Genomic DNA, 20,024 nt, shown 5'->3' with positions numbered 1-20,024 from the left:
AGTGTGAAGGAAAAAAGACACTTTTTTATTTCAACCGTACCTCCCGTCAAAAGCCTAAAGACTGACCGCACAGTTCCTGTCTTCACAATAAAAGTGCCGCAAACAAAATAAGAGTCTCCGAAAGCCAGCGCAAACAAGCCAGCAAGCTACGGAGTTTGCCACCAATGTATTTCTTGTAAAGTGTATAAAAACGAATATGGAAGCTGGACAAATAAGATGCCAAAAACCAACCACTTTCATGTGGTATTAGACAGAAAGGAGGACTTTTTTTCTCCTCCATTTGAAAACGTGGACGTTATCATCACTACTGTCTGATTCCAATCAATGTAAGTCATCAGAATCTATATGTTAAACATGCATGTATATTCATTAAAACACCTTTTACATGTGAACAAAAACGGCAAAATAAATAAATATAAATTATATACTGTATATATCAATGTATGTATGTATATATATATATATATATATATATATATATATATATATATATATATATATATATACATATATATATATATATATATATATATATATATATATATATATATATATATATATGATATGTGTGTGTATGTATATATGAGGTAGATCACCTCAACTTGGTCATTTAAAAAGTAGCTTGCCTGCTGAAAAAGTGTGGGCACCCCTGGCTTACATGAACTCAACGTCAAATTTGAGGAAGCACATCGCTGTAAGTAACGTTAGTAGATATTTTGGCTGTCACCGTAGGCTGATGTTAGCTTCCCTGCTATGAATCACTGTACATCGTGTGGGGACATTTTTTAACGCACTGCACACACACACACACACACACACACACACACACACACACACACACACACACACACACACACACACACACACACACACACACACACACACACACACACACACACACACACACACACACACACACACACACACACACACACACACACACACACACACACATGCATAGAAACACCAGTCAGAAGTGCACAGTGTGTTTACCATGAATTGATTAACGTTGAAAAACTAATTGGGGTATATATGTATACATGAGGTAGATCACCTCGACTTGGTCATTTATTAAGTAATTCATAAATTGATAAACGTTGAAAAACTTATTGGGGTGTTACCATTTAGTGGTCAATTGTACGGAATATGTACTGTACTGTGCAATCTACTAATACAAGTTTCAATCAATCAATTAATGAATGCCTACTGAGCCTATGGTGCTGTTAAGTTATTGTGGCTCAATTTGCCTTAATTTTTTTTAATTTTAATGTATTATTATTTAATATATATTATTGTTTTAGTTGCTTAAGAAATATTCCTGGCTCTGAATTTGCTCATTGCTTTTTTTATGTTTTTGTGCATTATTTGTTGCCGTCATCATTAAACGAACAGGTTACTCATCAGTTACTCAGTACTTGAGTAGTTTTTCCACAACATATTTTTTACTTTTACTCAAGTAAATATTTGGGTGACTACTCCTTACTTTTACTTGAGTAATAAATCTCTAAAGTAACAGTACTCTTACTTGAATACAATTTCTGGCTACTCTACCCAACTGTGCATATTTGTTGCAGGAAGTCGGAAGTGTGCTGCCATGGAAATGGAAATACATGCACCAAAATACGGCATATATTGTACATATTACATATTGTTATGAAGGTGTCTGTTACTACATTAAATATATACTTGCAGTGTGTATACTAAACGTTGATGGGGGGTTTTGAAGTTGTTTTAGAGGCTTTGAAGGCTACGGCGACTCCCATTAGCCGCATCTTCCAAGTGTTTTTTTTATCATTTTTAATGCCCCTACCCCCTAAAAAACACACGTGTGTTCTATTCTGTCATAATGATCGTAAATAAAAACAGAATACAATGATTTGCAAATCTTTTCAACTTATATTCAATTGAATAGACTGCCAAGACAAGATACTTAAAGTTTGAACTTGAAAATGTTATTTTTTGCAAATGTTAGCTCATTTGGAATTTGATGCCCGCAACATGTTTTAAAAAAGCTTGCACGAGTGGCAAACAAGACTGAGAAAGTTGAGGAATGCTCATCAAACACTTATTTGGAACATCCCACAGGTGAACAGGCTCATTGGGAACAGGTGGGTGCCATGATTGCGTATAAAAGCAGCTTCCATGAAATGCTCAGTCATTCACAAACGAGGATGGGGCGAGGGTCACCACTTTGTCAAAAAATGCGTGAGCAAATTGTCCAACAGATTAAGAACAACATTTCTCAACGAGCTACTGCAAGGAATTTAGGGAATTCATCATCCAAGCAACGTTATCATGGACGCCCCTGTTTATTTCAGCAAGACAATGCCAAGCCACGTGTTACTACAGCGTGGCTTCATAGTAAAAGAGTGCGGGTACTAGACTGGCCTGCCTGTAGTGCAGGTGATGTAACACAGTGGTAAAAATGCCCCTGTGTCCAACCTTTTTGCAATGTGTTGCTGCCATTAAATTCTAAGTTAATGAATATTTGCAAATATTTGTTTATTGAGTATGTCATAGTCAGCTCCACATCATACATGTAGTACAACACATACATACATATCTCCATTGAACAGTCTTGTGCTCAATGGCAATATTATTATTTCACAAAAAAAGGAAAGAAAATTGAATTAACCCTTAGATGCATAATTGGGTCAAAAATGACCCGGTGAGGTTGTTTTCTTGAAATATCTTTGTAATGAAAATTTTTTAACATTTCATATTCCAGGTATTCCTCAAAAAACATGTTTTTGACATAATTCCATTTACATTTCTAACTTACCCTTTAAAAATTTTAAGAAATTGTAGTTTTTGTACTACTACCCCAAGCTTCCATAAGTGGGTCACAAATGACCCGCATGCATTTTCTTTGGAATCCAATGAGAACCTTCAATTCTTATCAGCTGTGGCTGTCTGGAATAAATTAACTGTGGACCACACGGACTATATCAGAAGTTTGACCCTTCAGGAAGACTATTTTACACAGGACCAGAGCCTTCCGACTGGAAACAGACCATATGGCAGCCTTCCGCTATGTATGGGACCTGTTCCTGGTCAACTGCAGACAGCGATTCATCCCCAGTGATTGTGTCACTGTGGACGAACAGCATGTGCCATTCAGGGGTAGGTGCAAGTTCTTACAGTACATGGCAAGCAAGCCCGCCAAGTACGGCCTAAAGATCTTCTGGGTTTGTGATGCACGCATCCCCTATGCAATAGATGGTATAGTTTACACAGGGAGACAACCAGGTGAAGAAGTTCAGAAGAATCTGGGGTAAAACATTGTCAAGCAGTTGTGAAGTGAAGTGAAGTGAATTACATTTATATAGCGCTTTTTCTCAAGTGACTCAAAGCGCTTTACATTGTGAAACCCAATATCTAAGTTACATTTAAACCAGTGTGGGTGGCACTGGGAGCAGGTGGGTAAAGTGTCTTGCCCAAGGACACAACGGCAGTGACTAGGATGGCGGAAGCGGGGATCGAACCTGCAACCCTCAAGTTGCTGGCACGGCCGCTCTACCAACCGAGCTATACCGTCCACCGAGTTGTGTGGTAGATTTAGAAACACAGGTCGCAACATCACAATGGATAACTTTTTCACCAGTGTGCCTCTTGCACAGCATCTTCTAGAGAAGGATCTCACTATTGTGGGGACTCTACATCTGAACAAGCCAGACATCCCTCCTCTGATGAAGCCTTCCAAGTCCAGGGAGGTTCACAGCACAGAGTTTGGATTCAACAACAGCCTTACCATGGTCAGCTATGTCAGAAAGAAAGCAAAAGCTGTTGTGTTCCTGAGCACGATGCACCACGACAAAGTAGTGGATGAAAATAGCAGAAAGAAAAAACCAGAAGTGATCACATTTTACAACAAGACGAAAGGAGGTGTAGACACCACTGACCAGATGGTTGGAACCTACACCTGCAAGCGCCAAACACAGAGGTGACCCATGGTGCTGTGGTACAACATAATTGACATCGCCACCCTGAATTCCTACACCTTTTTCACGGCTCAGCACCCAGATTTCAAGAGCGGCATCATCAATGCACGACGGATCTTCCTCAAAGAGCTGTCAAAGGAGCTTGTCACCCCACACATGAGTCGACTGGAAGGCTGCCCCCAACTGCAAACTCCGATTATTGAAGCAATGGAAAGGTGTGGGGTGACAAAAGCCAAAATCCAGCCACAGGAGAGAAGCAGACAGGCCAACCAAAGAGAAAGAGGTGTCAGATCTGCCCAAGTAACAAAGATCGCAAAGTTAACAACAGGTGTGGGAAATGCAATGTACCTGTGTGCAATGATCACAGCCAGAAACAGGTAGTTTGTCTGAACTGCATACAATGATGAGACAAGGCAAAACAGGGAAAAGAAAGAGGAACTGCCAATGACTGGACATACATACACACACGCACACACAATGGATGTTCAAATTTTTTCTATTGCTGTTCTGGGTAATATTTTTTTAAATTGTGAAGAAGAAAAGTGAAAAATAATCATATTTCAAACATGAAATCGTTCTTGTGTGGTCCTAAATATATTACAAAATATTATACAAGTGATTATTCTTCACCAAAATGACAACAAATCAATCAATCAATCAATCAATGTTTATTTATATAGCCCTAAATCACAAGTGTCTCAAAGGGCTGTACAAGCCACAACGACATCCTCGGTACAGAGCCCACATACGGGCAAGGAAACAAATGGCATGAAAACACGTTGATTCTAACATGGGTCATTTTTGACCCACTTGTGGAAGAGTGTAGGGTCCAGTCACTCGTGCATCTAAGGGTTAAGAAAATAAAATACAATTAAATCAAACATATCTCAAAAGGGTAATGTGAAGAAGTATAAACTTTTTGAATCTCCCCCTGTTTTACACTAATATCCAGTTTCCTCTGAACCACATTTTATCAAATTCATCCGGATACACATAACTCAATTTGCCCAGAACTATGTGCTTACAATTCTCAATATATATAAGTTAGAGTGTCCGCCCTGAGATCGGTAGGTCGTGAGTTCAAACCCCGGCCGAGTCATACCAAAGACTATACAAATGGGACCCATTACCTCCCTGCTTGAAACTCATCATCAAGGGTTGGAATTGGGGGTTAAATCACCAAAATGATTCCCGGGCGTGGCCGCAACTGCTGCTCACTGCTCCCCTCACCTCCCAGGGGGTGATCAAGGGTGATTGGTCAAATGCAGAGAATCATTTCGCCACACCTAGTGTGTGTGTGTGACTATCATGGGTACTTTAACTTAATATAAGTCATTCATACTCATATTCAAAATAAGCCTAGTTCGAACATTAAATATCTTGTCTTTGTAGTCTATTCAATTGAATATAAGTTGAAAAGGATTTGCAAATCATTGTATTCTGTTTTTATGTACGATTTACACAACGTGCCAACTCCACTGGTTTTGGGTTTTGTAGTTGAAGTTGACGTTGTTCATAGTTACACTACGTCCAATTTTAATCGTTTAATTTGGTAACATTTACACACATTTTCTACAACTTTAATGCATACCATTCATTTTTCCTCACAGTCTTAACAGCGAGTTAAGGGTGTGAGGATGCAAGAACAGGAGTTTGGGTTTATTTGAAATTGCGTACAAGGATATTTCCCATGCCTTTACTGTGTATATAATTGAACAGTATTTATGTTATGTACAATGTGTATTTATAATATATTGTGAAAAGGAAATTTCATAATTTTTTTAAGCTCATCTTGTATTTGACTTTGTGGATTTGGGTTAGGTACAATAAGTGTTCAACTTCAGCCTAAACCCTTTCGGTCTGTAACATTTTTAATTTATGAATGTACAACTGTTTGTTTATGTAAAACTGTTTGTTTATTTTGTTGACCATTGACCAAAGAAATAATAAACTAATCTAAACTAAATTAGACTGTCATTTGCATAATTACACCTGTTTCCAATAAAAGTCTAAATTTAATGTATTCATATAATTAGCTTTTTTTTGCAAAGTATAACATAACAAATTGCAATGATCTACAACAATAAGTGCTTCTCCGTTGGCAGCAGTCATATTATTACACTGCTTTTGTTTATGACAGGTGTGATGTGGTGCAGATTATTTCCACAGCTTCTTATCAATGCAAGCATCAGTTAACTGGTCCAACCTGAAGCTCCATCTTTTTTGCTCCTTTCTTACGGGTGACGCAGCTCTGACATCACAAGTAACATTTGATAAACCTCTTGGCTTGCCCGCATAGTGCGATAATTGTGATGATACATTCATGAACCACAAGCAAGATGAGTTCATTGTAAAATAAGTAATTATTCACATGTGGAATAAAGATCCTTTGTTCAATGTTTTCTGCTAAACATGCCAGATTACAACGTTTTAGTTTTTTTTAACCACAAAACAGTCCTATACCCGCCCCATATATACTGTGTTTCCTTTGCACAGTACGAGCTTGGTTCAGCGCTACTCTTTTCACTAAACTGGTAAATACACGCTACATTGAAGGCATCAATTGGAGTAAGACAATTGAATAGACGGCAAAGACAAGATATTTAATGTTCGAACTGAGAGACTTTATTTTTTATTGCAAATAATCAATAACTTAGAATTTAATGGCAGCAACACATTGCAAAAAAGTTGGCACAGGGGCATTTTTACCACTGTGTTACATGGCCTTTCCTTTTAACAACACTCAGTAAACGTTTGGGAACTGAGGAGACCAATTTTTGAAACTTTTCAGGTGGAATTATTTCCCATTCTTGCTTGATGTACAGCTTAAGTTGTTCACCCGTCCGGGGTCTCCGTTTTCGTAATTTATGCTTCGTAATGTGCCACACATTTTCAACGAGAGACAGGTCTGGACTACAGGCAGGCCAGTCTAGTACCCGCACTCTTTTACTACGAAGCCTCGCTGTTGTAACACATACAGAATGTGGCTTGGCATTGTCTTGCTGAAATAAGCAGGGGCGTCCATGAAAAACAAGTTGCTTGAATGGCAATATATGTTGCTCCAAAACCTGTATGTACCTTTCAGCATTAATGGTGCCTTCACAGATGTGTAAGTTACCCATGCCTTGGGCACTAATACACCACCATACTATCACAGATGCTGGCTTTTGAACTTTGCGCCTATAACAATCCGGATGGTTCTTTTCCTCTTTGGTCCGGAGGACACGACGTCCACAGTTTCCAAAAACAATTTGAAATGTGGACTCGTCAGACCACAGAACACTTTTACACTTTGCATCAGTGAAACTTAGATGACCTCGCGCCCAGCGAAACGGCGGCGTTTCTGGGTGTTGTTGATAAATGGCTTTGCATAGTAGAGTTTTAACTTGCACTTACAGATGCAGCGACGAACTGTAGTTACTGACAGTGGTTTTCTGAAGTGTTCCTGAGCCCATGTGGTAATATCCTTTACACACTGATGTCGCTTTTTGATGCAGTGCTGCCTGAGGGATCGAAAGTCAATGTTGGTTTTCAGCCTACGTGCAGTGATTTCTTCAGATTCTCTTAATCTTTTGATGATATTATGGACCGTAGATGGTGAAATCCCTAAATTCCTCGCAAAAGATCGTTGAGAAATGTTGTTCTTAAAATGTTCGACAATTTGCTCACACATTTGTTGACAAAGTGGTGACCCTCGCCCTATCCTTGTTTGTGAATGACTGAGCATTTCATGGAAGCTGCTTTTATACCCAATCATGGCACCCACCTGTTCCCAAATAGCTTGTTCACCTGTGGGATGTTCCAAATAAGTGTTTGATGAGCATTCCTCAACCTTCTCAGTCTTTCTTGCCACTTGTGCCAGCTTTTTTGAAACATGTTGCAGGCATCACATTCCAAATGAGCTAATATTTGTCACAGCTTGGACTCGGGCGTGATTTGTTCTCCCGTGGTGTAAATGATTTGGACCATACGTGGCGTGAAGGTGGGTAAATGATTTAATAATGACTACAAAAAAGAATAAACAAAAAGCGCGCGCAAGGCGGAAGTACAAAACGTGGTTATGAAAATAAAAGACTTGCACAAAAGCAAAAAACTATGAACAAGAAACAAAAACTTACTTGGCGTGGAACTGTGAACATGGCATGAAGAAGAGTGATCATAAAGTGTGATGTCGCCAGGCAGACTAACAGAAAACAATGGACTTAAATAATACAGACATGATTGACAACAGGTGTGTGAGTCCGTGCGTGACATGACAGGTGAAAACTAATGGGTTGCTATGGTGACAAAACAAACAAAAGTGCACAAAGAGTCCAAAAACGAAACAGCACATGGCCAAACAAAAACATGATCAACACAGACGTGACAATATTTAAAAATAAGTTTTCCAGGTCGAACGTTAAATATCTTGTCTTTGCAGTCTATTCAATTGAATATAAGTTGAAAAGGATTTGCAAATCATTGTATTCTGTTTTTATTTACCATTTACACAACGTGCCAACATCATTGGTTTTGGGTTTTGTGCAACAACAACAACAAGGGGAGAGAGTGCATATGTTTGCTACTAGACCAAAGAAAGTAGTAGAGATGGGCGATGCCACACATTTTGGTAAGTAAACACAATAAATGCAGGGCCAGTGTTGCTGATATCAATGGATTAAAAGTATTAGGAGACATTCTCAATTCAATTCGAAATTTGGCACGAGTTTAGTAGAAACAGATCGCAGCAAATTATCACAAATAACAATGTTACATTTTACATTTTAATTTTACATTTTTAATTTACATTTTACATTAATTTAATGTTAATGTTAATAAAGTTAAAGTTAATTTAAAGTGCCACTGACAGTCACACACACACTAGGTGTGGTGAAATTACCCTCTGCATTTGACCCATCCCCATGTTACACCCCCTGGGAGGTGAGGGGAGCGGTGAGCAGCAGCGGTGACCGCGCTCGGGAATCATATTTACGGACATATTTACAGATGTAACGACTACTTATTTAAATAAACCCTGGAAAAATTCACGGTTACTATTATTTGATAACATTCTAATCATTATGAAACCGTGATTGAATACCACAATTTTACTTATTCTTGTAGAAACACATTGCTGTCTGAGCAGCTTCCTGAGACAGCACGACATCACATAAACTGGAGGTCAAACCGCAACCCCCATTTTACGAAGAAAAACTAAAGCCTTTATAATTTTAAACTGCAGACGATACACATGTTCTATTCAGTCAGATAATAGGGCTCTTAAGAAAATGGAACAATATCCAATATTTCTTCTGCCAAGGAACGTAAATTGTGTGTGTGTTTAGGTGTTATTAAAACAAATAAAAACTTGGTTAAAAGATGTTAGTGTGTTTAAGTACCTTTTGAGCAAATTTAACAATACCGTGATATAATAACCGTAATAATTTTGGACACGATAAAAGTGATATGAAATGTATCGTTAAATAACTAAAACATTGCATTCAAAAGTCATTTAAATCTTTTATCAGCAGAAATATGGATACAATTTCTTGATGATCTCGCATTAAAATGCATGTTGTATTTTTTAACAATCTTTTACCATATTTTTGCTGTAAAATCAGTCCCTCCAGGATTTCGCTGGCTTTTGTGATTTGTAAATGCCTGACCATTTCTGCAGCCTTTCCGGAACCTTGCGGCAAAAGTTGCAATGTTTTTAGGCTTATTTTACTTTCAATAATATTGAATCAACTTGGGATCTTAAAGGCCTACTGAAACCCACTACTACCGACCACGCAGTCTGATAGTTTGTATATCAATGATGAAATCTTAACATTGCAACACATGCCAATACGGTTAGATTAGTAAAGTGTAATTTTACATTTCCCGCGAAATATCCTGCTGAAAACGTCTCGGTATGATGACGTTTGCGCGTGACGTCACGGATTGTAGCGGACATTTTGGGACACCATTGTGGCCAGCTATTAAGTCGTCTGTTTTCATCGCAAAATTCCACAGTATTCTGGACATCTGTGTTGGTGAATCTTTTGCAATTTGTTTAATGAACAACGGTGACAGCAAAGAAGAAAGCTGTAGGTGGGAAGCGGTGTATTAGCTGCCGGCTGCAGCAACACAAACACGTAGCCGGTGATTCATTGTTTACATTCCCGAACGATGACAGTCAAGCTTTACCATTGGCCTGTGGGGAACTGGGACAACAGAGACTCTTACCAGGAGGACTTTTACGTGCGTGCTGCTATGCGCATGTCACGTACGTAACTTTGGGGAAATATATGTGCTGTATGAACTTTGCGGAGGTGAACGGTACTTTGGGCTGTGGGATTGAGTGTGTTGTGCGGGTGTTTGATTTGTACTGGTGGCTTATATGGACGGGAGGGGGGAGGTGTTTGTTATGCGGGATTAATTTGTGGCATATTAAATATAAGCCTGGTTGTGTTGTGGCTAATAGAGTATATATATGTCTTGTGTTTATTTACTGGTTTAGTCATTCCTAGCTGAATATCAGGTCCCACCCGCCTCTCACAGCATCTTCCCTATCTGAATCGCTTCCACTGCCCTCTAATCCTTCACTCTCACTTTCCTCATCCACAGATCTTTCATCCTCGCTCAAATTAATGGGGAAATCATCGCTTTCTCGGTCCGAATCTCTCTCGCTGCTGGTGGCCATGATTGTAAACAATGTGCAGATGTGAGGAGCTCCACAACCTGTGACGTCACGCTACTTCCGGTACAGGCAAGGCTTTTTTATCAGCGACCAAAAGTTGCGAACTTTATCGTCGATGTTCTCTACTAAATCCTTTCAGCAAAAATATGGCAATATCGCGAAATTATCAAGTATGACACATAGAAAGGACCTGCTATCCCCGTTTAAATAAGAAAGTCTCATTTCAGTAGGCCTTTAAGAATTCGGTGTCAATGTTTTAAAATTGTTTTAAAACAAAGACTGTATTGATGTTTCACTCGTTTTATATCACGTCGACTATTAGTAGACACTAGATGGCATACTGAGAGTTCATTGCCAATTTACTGTAGTGTTTTGAATATGTTTTATATATTATTACTAATATTAGTAATAATCAATTATTTAATTGTGTGACTGCTTCACATCATTCATACAATTATAGTTATGGAAAGAAAGACCACCACAAGGCTTCCTTATTGTCTGCTTTCTGCTCCGTCATCCACAAGTTGCAGACATTCTCCATGTTTGTTTTACGCTCGAAGAGTTTTTGTCCATCTTAAACATTCATTTATGTTCCAACCCATTTATCCTCACATGCTTTGAGCTTCTAAGACAAACTGAACAGGCCAGTTGCGATCGATTGAATGCCCGGAGAATATCATTACATATCAACATTTCTTTCATGTAAATGATGCCTCTTTGCTAGGTTGGCATTGCAAAAGAGAACGTGTTCTTAAATGTCTTACTTTGCATAAATAAAGGTGTGATAAATATACAAATACAGTACATGAACTAGAAAAGTACCATATTTTCCAGACCATAGGGTACACCGGATTATAAGGCGCACTGCCGATGAATGGTCTATTTTTGATCTTTTTTTCATATATAAGGCGCACCGGATTATAAGATTTATTAAATGAAAACACTTCCTTGTGGTCTACATAACATGTGATGGTGGTTCTTTGGTCAAAATGTTGCAGAGATTATGTTTTACAGATCATCTTCAAGTCGCTTTCTGACAGTCGCTACAGAATGCGCCGTTTTGTGGGCGGTCTTATTTACGTGGCTCACCTTCGGCAGCGTCTTCTCCCCGTCATCTTTGTTGTAGCGGTGTAGCGTGCAAGGATGGGAGTGGAAGAAGTGTCAAAAGATGGAGCTAACTGTTTTAATGACATTCAGACTTTACTTCAATCAATAACGGAGCAGCATCTCCTCATCCGCCAGAAAAGTGTCCCGTGAAAACCGTCCGACCGGAACTCTCTAATAACTAAAGTTCCTTGGGTGACTAATGTAACTCACTACACCGGTATGTTTTAGCGCTTTCATGGCAGATATAAGTAAGAACTTTACACTACTTTATATTAGAAATGGCAACAGCTGAGGATGAATGTCCCATAACAAGAAGATAGAGAAAAAGAAGAAGCTTATTGACTACGGTGTCGGCACGGACTACAAAGGCGGAAACGCGCAATTTTTCAGGATTTATGCAGATCCCAAATACAGATCAGCAGGTACCAGAAGGTAAGAAAAGTTGCTTTTGCATAACGTTGCGGTAAAAAACCGCCAGATAATGTGTCTTTCCCTATACACACACCATAATAATACTCGTATTTTGAAGCACAGTACAATCCATCAAGCGGTGCGGCTTCATAGCTTACCAAAGTCGTACTAAAACATTTTGATAGATTTTTGAGAGCCGTGTGTAATGTTCTATATTTTCAATGGAACATATAACATGTTGGTGTTGTTTACTGGAGTCATAATGCAGTTGACACATATATCTTATCTTTGACTGCCATCTACTGGTCACACTTATCATTTGACCATGTACCAAATAAAGTAGCTTCGAGGTCGTTAAGCAAAACCAAAATTATTCTGTACATTAGGTGCACCGGTTTATAAGGCGCACTGTCGAGTTTTAAGGAAAAAAAAAGGATTTTAAGTGCGCTTTATAGTCCGGAAAATACGGTAAATGTTCATATACTTAATTACCCAAAAAGCCTAGAGCCGTAGACCGGAACCGTAAGTAGGTCTAAGGTACACAGGGTTTGAGCGCTTCTCAGAATCAAATTTGATTGCCGAAAATGACACTGATCGGCCAAAATGTGTGGGAAAGTTGAGGGCTTTGGACAAATTTACGAGGCTTTTTATAATTGTGTGAATTGGCGCGATCGTGACATCGTGACATTCTTGAGGGACTGTCAAATGTGAATATTATACTAGCAGAGTAATGATCACTCCATCATCCTGTCCTTGCCACAGCATTTCCCCTTCAAAGTGGACTTTCCCATGTTTCCGGGCTCTCATTAGAATCCCCACCACCTTATCAGAGATCCGGACATATCTTTCAAACAGTTCTCCAAATGTAATCCTGGTCTTCCCATCTGGGTCAGGGTCAGCCATAATCCTGATTATGTAACACATATCGTCAATCTCCCGATGGATGTGTTGCTCAGCACGTTTAGCTCGCTCTGCAGTTTTTGTCCCCTCCTTGGGACGTCCGTATCCATCCAGGCCTTTTTGGAGGCGGAGGGACATGGAGTAGTCATAGTCAAAGTTTTCACTGAAGGGGTTTATTTTTTGGGTATCCGTGTGTTCCGAGGCCCAGTTCTGCCAGCGGCTCTTGAGATTCCCAACAGGGCTGAATTTCTTTGAGCGAGCGCAGATTTTATTGGCGTCAACAGCTTCCTTTCCGGACCTGAAAAGTATTTAAAATTGCAAGATAAACAAATACAATTTTATGTGATACCCCAGAATGTTCTAAACAAGGTTTTTCTCATTTGTACTTAATGCTAAATGTTAAAGCGGAAACTCAGAGCTTTCAATTCCTTGCAACTGGACTGTGGACTGTTTAGTTTACAACTGGAATGATCAGTTTGTTTTAGAAGACGTTTCGCTTCCAACCAGACTATGAAACGTGAAAACGTCCTCAAAGACAAACTAAACAGTTTTGTTGTGATTGATTACATTTTAGTTTTACTTTTGGCTAGTCGTACAAGATCTGGTCTGACTGGGTCTAAATCTCACTAAGTCTACGAGCAGGAACTGATTAAGCCTGCTCTGATGAGAATCAAAACGTCTTCAGAGAAAAAACTGAACAGTCCAGTTGCGATTGAGTACATGTTCTGCGAATACAATGACCCGGATAAATGGGAACATTGATTAAACCAGATCCGAAAAAGGCCGGATTGCCAGTCAAGGAACAAAACAGAGAGTTTGGGTCTCCCTTAGAGTATAAAATCCATTTATCCATCTTCTATTGCTTATTCCTGCATTTGGGCGGAAGACAGTGTACACCCTGGAGAAGTCGCCACCTCATCGCTTGGGCCAAAACAGACAGACAGACAAGCATTCTCACTCATATTCACACATGGGGCCAATTTAGTGTTGCCAACCAGCCTATCCTCTGGTGCATGTCTTTAGAGGTGGGAGGAAACCAGAGTACTCGGAGAGAACCCAGATTATACAAAGTCCACACAGAAGGACCCCAAACCAGGGACTCAAACACAGGACCTCCTTGCTGTGAGGCACAAGCGCTACCCACCGTGCTGCAGAGTATCCGATCAAAGCAGATATTTGTATTACCATAATTACTTTGAATTTGGCCTCAATGTCTTGTAAAGGGTCACTATCTTGACGTCTAGATCTTAGTTGGCAAAGAGCTGGATTATTTGGTGGACGTCTAGACGTATGCATTTCTACTCATGTTGTCAGCGCTTTATTATCTTTTACTGTACAAAGACAAAAACTATTATGAGTAGAAATATTACAACTTGATTTCTAGTGCCAATACCAATCATAAATCCTGCAGTCATACAGGGAGAGAATATAATTGGGCAGGGTAGTGGTGAGGATGCAGGCCAACAACCACTACTAGATTGCTTTTTTTGATCCACATCTTTTCACAAACCAATGACCCTGATTCCCCAAGTTACTGTTACTCCACCTTTTCCACACAGACACAAGGCAAGGATCGGTTACTCACATGAAAACTTGCGGCCTTTTGATTCTAACTGGAGACTCTGCATCAAAGGTTTTCTTTGAGTCTGTCAGCGATGTTCCAGAATCGTCCTTAATGTTTACCGCCTGTCTTTCAAATCTAGCATCCTTTGCATCGGCATCGCCAACAAGCTGTTCGTCTTCTTGAGCACCTTCATTTTGAAGCTTCTGTTCGTTCTCCATCTCCCTCCAGCTTTGGGTTAGCGATGAGACCATGTTAGTACACTTTCTGCGGCGCGTTGGAGAGAGTCTTGTCTTTAGCAACCTGTCTATGTCCTCGTTCGATGGTTGAGGCTCTTTCTCAATCCTGTTAGTCAGGAACTTAATTCCAGCACTTCTTTCTTGCAGGTGGCTGGTCACAGTCTTCACCACCAACTTTGTCTTGATAGAGGATGAAATCAGCGGTACCTCTGATTTGTTGTCATTTTCAGCCTTGGTTTGATCTTGCATCACTCTTTCAGTTTCAGGTGCACCTTTAGAAGCAACTGCTTGATTCTGAGCATCTTTAGTTTTCTGTCTTGCAATGGACTTCTTCGGGATCCAAGTCTTTTTGGGTACCTCTGTTGGTTCTCCCATCCATGATGGACACCATCCACTAGGCTCTGCAGCCTGCTTCGCCTCATTCTCAGAAACCCACTGCTGCCAACTGTTCGCCAGGCCACACACCGTGTTTAGGTTGCGACGCTTCTTGATATTCTTGTTGGCGGACGCTTTCCTTTGAGATGTTTGGCAAGTTTGTTGGTCAGACATTGTCGAAAGAACAAATTCCAATCGCTTTTGAGTTTTAATAATTGTCCTTTTCTCGTAACCTCTTTGCTGCCTCTCTCTTTGTTGCAGCTCTCAAAGTACTCAAGGGTTCCGTTCTGCTCACCTTTCACTGACACTGCTCACCCCTAAGGAGTCATGTTTCATCACAACTAGGGGTAACCAGGGGTAAACATAGACATGGCTGAGAGGGTGCAGAGGGTTATGAAACATACTGTACATGGTCAGGGAAAGTCTTGATACATTGGAATGTTGTTGTTTTGCCTTGTTGTCATGTTAGGCAAGAGGATATTGTTGATATGTTTGTTTGTCCACGACATTTGAAAAGAGGTATGCAAACAAATCCAAAGAATCACAGGAAAGAGGGAAAAGGAAGATAACCTTTCAAGAACCAGGGTTCTTTGCAGTGGACATTAATGTTTTGCTTAACTGGGCTGTTTTTTCTCGAAATGTGTGACAACTCCAAAGGTCCACTGTGGAGGACGCTAATAGGTTCTTGAGAGGATATCATAGCAGCGACCCTTATCGACAAAAAGAAAGTGATACTGTATGTGTGAGAGTTAGGTTGCATCTTGCAATCCAAGAGAGATCATCTGATGCACAAGTAACATTTCTAAAGACGGCATGCTTTGCTAAACTTTGTGTAAATTTCATTTCTTTTTTTTAATGTAACTTTACTTTGTTGATTCCTGCTCTATGTCTGTGCGGAAGCTTATAAATAGAATTTGGCGCAGGCGAATGACACAGTTGCAGCTGTTGTCAGTCCGTCAAGGAGGATGCTAGGCACTCATCTGGCGCCAAAACAACACACAATGTCGTGTCAACTGTGTCTGCGCGTATCGCCATTCCACACAGCAAGGATGTAGGGATTCAACAGCCACAAATTACCGTACTTTCTCTTTTGCACTACCCTTTTTTTCCCCTAAGTGTTAGTTAAAACATGCGTGTTAGTACTAATGGTTCAAATTTCAGGTAGCTTATCCAAAATATACATGCAAACATGGGATTAGAAAGAAAAAAATCCCTGTCACTCTGCAACTTCCTTATTGTTATAAGTCACAATAGAAACTGTCAATCACACAGCTTTAGACACTTGAAAGCGCACGCAAAGCTGATCTACTAAGCTGATCTACTAAGCTTGTGCGCAGAGGATTGTGTTTCTCAAATGAGTAAACTAGGGAGCGTAATCAATTTAGCGTGTCTGTCTTCATGTATAAATGACAAATATGTGCAAAAAATGTATATAAATACGATCATTTATAGGCACCATCTTCAGTGTCTGCCTTCTATTGGTATTTTCTCAAGTTTTATTTGACATAGTTCAGTTTATTTTGAACATGCATGCAATACAATGTAATGCATCACATATTTCCAGTTGTTTCATTACAGCACGCCCGAAAAGGAGTAGGAAGAAGCTGATCGTATTTAATCCTACCCCTTTTCATACCATAGCAAGTTTATCCCGTTTCCTTGTTCTCTGTAACATAACAGTGAACAAATAAATAATGAATAAATAATATAAAATTGTAAGTAAACAAATATTAAATACATAAATAATCTTTGTCTCAATAAAAAAAAACATTTTTTATTGAATTTTTTTTTTAAATCTGTCCTGTCCAGCCTCTCAGGAAAATCATATTGTTGATGTAGATCAGGGGTCCCCAAACTTTTTGACTCCGGGGCCGCATTGGGGTGAAACAATTTGGCTGGGGGCCGCGCTCTATACAGTATATATATATATATATATATATATATATATATATATATATATATATATATATATATATATATATATATATATATATATATATATATATATATATATATATATATTATATGTAAATGTGTGTGTATATGTGTCTATAAGTGTGTGTGTATATATATATATATATATATATATATATATATATATATATATATATATATATATGTGTCTATATATGTGTGTGTATATATATATATATATATATATATATATATATATATATATATATATATATATATATATATATATATATATATATATATGTGTCTATATATATATATATATATATATATATATATGTGTCTATATATATATATATATATATATATATATATATATATATATATATATATATATATATATATATATATATATATATATATATATATATATATATATATATATGTATGTATTCATACATATATATTCCTCGCGCACTAATTGACTTAAAGAGCGCACTTGCTGCATGTCACGTTATCGATGGTAAAATGCATTTTTAGACAATATGATTTGCCCGAGTGGCTAGGAGACGGTAGAAAATGGACTCGTAAGGACAAATTAAAAAAATAATAATAATACAAAAACTTTTTTTTTTTTTTTTTTACTTGGGACTTCCCGCGGGCCGGATTTTGGACGCTGGGGGGCCGTATCTGGCCCGCGGGCCATAGTTTGGGGATCTACATTGTAGATGCTCATATCTGCTGCACAGAGTTACTTTAGTAAAGACAAGTGTTGAATACTTCTTGTTGCCTTATTTTTATTTGATTTTATTACATTTTTGGGAAGCATTTTATTGAATAAAACCAGTTTTCTTTCAAGTATTATACACATTGATCAAAACTGTTTATCCGTTTAATGAAGGAATGTAGTTAGTCGTAGAACTGGTACCCAATGTTATTAAAACAAAGTCCAGAGTTTGAATCAATAATTGTTTTGAATCGAGAATCGATTTTGAATAAAATTGTTTCCGCCAATCGTGTGGTGCCCAAAGATTTAGAGCCCTCTTATTTATGTTTTTTTCAGCATTTTCTCAAGCACAATTCAACTCAACTCCAGCACAGATACAATTATACCAATAAAACCTCAGTAGTTTTCAATAGTTTTGAATGTAAGAAAAATTTATTTGTGTGATCCCTATATCTTGCCTTATAAATGACCCTTATTGCTTTCTTCTGCAGGTTTATGAGTAGATATTGTGTGCTTATGGAATTATTGCCTCACACTTCTGCATTCTGCACAGTAGTGGTATCCTTTAAGTGGTGGCGATATCTTTCTTTTTGTAAAACAATCTTTTTTTATCTACTCTTTGGTACTTCCTCCTATAAATGGTTGCGATTTTCCGTCACACCATGAATCACACCAAACACAAAATACAACGGATAACTTCAAATCTATCACCAAACAAATATGTTTTCTGTACACACAGCCAAGATGAACCCTGCCTCTCTATCTTTATTTATCAAACAAAGTCATCACTATTGTTTTTTTTAACATCAGATTGTATGTGAATCCATGTCCTATTCAACTAAATAGATAGATAATACAAATCCAGCTCTTAGTAAGTATGCCATGAAGTGTAATTGGTGAGAATGACCAGGAGAGGTCCCTGTTATGTCATGGGAGCAGTAGCCTGGTAAGCACCTCCAGAAATATAAAATACTTGTATAAAATTTGAATAGTTCCAATGCAGTTAATGCCATTTATGTAGTTATGATATTTAATCAGAATACAATTTTGAATTTAAATATTTTAATATCCAAACTTTTTGATGTATAAGGGCCGCCATTGGAGCTCCTGCAGTAAATTCTGAGTGATTTAGGTCAAATGGACTTGGTGGTTAAAGCCCGCTGACAGCTGAGGAGGATCATCACATCTGGACACAGTACACCTGTTGTCCTTGGTGCATCATCAAACATCTGCACCGTCGCTGCAGCTTTGTTTAGATTTCACTGCTTGTTTCAACACTGTTTTGTTTGGCCAGCTGCATTGTTGTGCTATTAATTGTCCTGGAATGTGTCTGTGAAGATCCCTGAGATGTTCATCATGGTTACATTTCTTCTGCTGTACAGTACGTGACGGAACGAGTATGTGAAAAATTCAGGGTTTTCCATGGCAAAAAAGAGAGGCAAGTCAAACTTGGAGTCAGTTACTATGGTAACCTATACTGGGAATCTAACTTGGTTGCTGGTCGGGCCATCCATCCATTCATTTACTTACTTTGGGGTCTTTCTGTGTGGAGTTTGCATGTTCTCCCCGTGACTGCGTGGGTTCCCTCCGGGTACTCCGGCTTCCTCCCACCTCCGAAGACATGCACCTGGGGAGAGGCAACACTAAATTGGCCCTGGTGTGTGAATGTAATTGTGAATGTTGTCTCTATATCTGTGTTGGCCCATTTTTCACCATTTCACCTGTGGGCTGAGCGCTGACCCCTTCACCTGACTCTGATTGGGAATCACCACACACCTGTCCTTGGCTGCCAATCAGGAAGCTTCTTAAACCAGCCTCATCAGGACGGGGCTGGAACCTGGTTTTGCCGTGCCATTAACTGTATTGTCATGGACATGGCCACTGTTGTTAGTAACTGTACTGTTCAAAGTTGGAATAGGACCACATTGGACCACATGTAAACAGTATTCAAGCTCTCTGCTGCCATCTGAAGGCTAAAGTTGGTATTGCACACCCCTCAACTGTTCACTAATCATGCTTCTTGCTTGCACAGTGTTTAATTAATCTTGCAGACAGAACAGGCACGTGCGTTATTTAAACAAATTTGTTTGATGATGTTATACTCTACCTACATTATTTTGTTGAACAGTCAAAGGCCATGTCTTCTGGAAGATTTCACAAGCATTTATTTAAAACTGGTCAAAGGTAA

The 20,024-nt window shown here is 38.8% G+C and overlaps 2 protein-coding genes across 2 annotated transcripts in view; both read right to left on the bottom strand.

Annotated features, from left to right (window-relative positions):
- Positions 1-19,506, bottom strand: part of LOC133635676 (zymogen granule membrane protein 16-like) — a 30,389-nt gene extending 10,883 nt beyond the window's left edge. Inside the window, exon 1 of the mRNA XM_062028914.1 lies at positions 19,367-19,506. The gene's annotated coding sequence lies outside the window, so the exon portion shown is untranslated. The remainder of the gene's footprint in view (positions 1-19,366) is intronic.
- abrab (actin binding Rho activating protein b) lies at positions 12,835-15,369 on the bottom strand. The gene is made up of 3 exons (XM_062028913.1): positions 15,073-15,369; positions 14,606-15,027; positions 12,835-13,318 (listed from the first exon to the last, which is right to left on the bottom strand). The coding sequence occupies exons 1-3, from the start codon at positions 15,367-15,369 to the stop codon at positions 12,835-12,837; spliced, it is 1,203 nt and encodes a 400-aa protein (XP_061884897.1).
- Positions 19,507-20,024: the final 518 nt, after the last annotated feature.

The sequence above is a fragment of the Entelurus aequoreus genome, linkage group LG20 (genome assembly GCF_033978785.1).
Source record: "Entelurus aequoreus isolate RoL-2023_Sb linkage group LG20, RoL_Eaeq_v1.1, whole genome shotgun sequence".
Classification (NCBI taxonomy): Eukaryota; Metazoa; Chordata; class Actinopteri; order Syngnathiformes; family Syngnathidae; genus Entelurus; species Entelurus aequoreus.
The sequence above is the reverse complement of the archived record's forward strand: the minus strand, read 5'-3'. Positions and strand labels throughout refer to the sequence as shown.

What these genes read in the sequence shown, in the direction of transcription:
- abrab (XM_062028913.1), bottom strand. Translation starts at nt 15,369, where the DNA reads ATGTCTGACCAACAAACTTGCCAAACATCTCAAAGGAAAGCGTCCGCC. An exon ending in GTGCACCTGAAACTGAAAGA is followed by an intron (nt 15,028 to 15,072) that starts GTGATGCAAGAT and finishes AACAAATCAGAG; the next exon opens with GTACCGCTGATTTCATCCTC. An exon ending in AAAAGGCCGCAAGTTTTCAT is followed by an intron (nt 13,319 to 14,605) that starts GTGAGTAACCGA and finishes AATACTTTTCAG; the next exon opens with GTCCGGAAAGGAAGCTGTTG.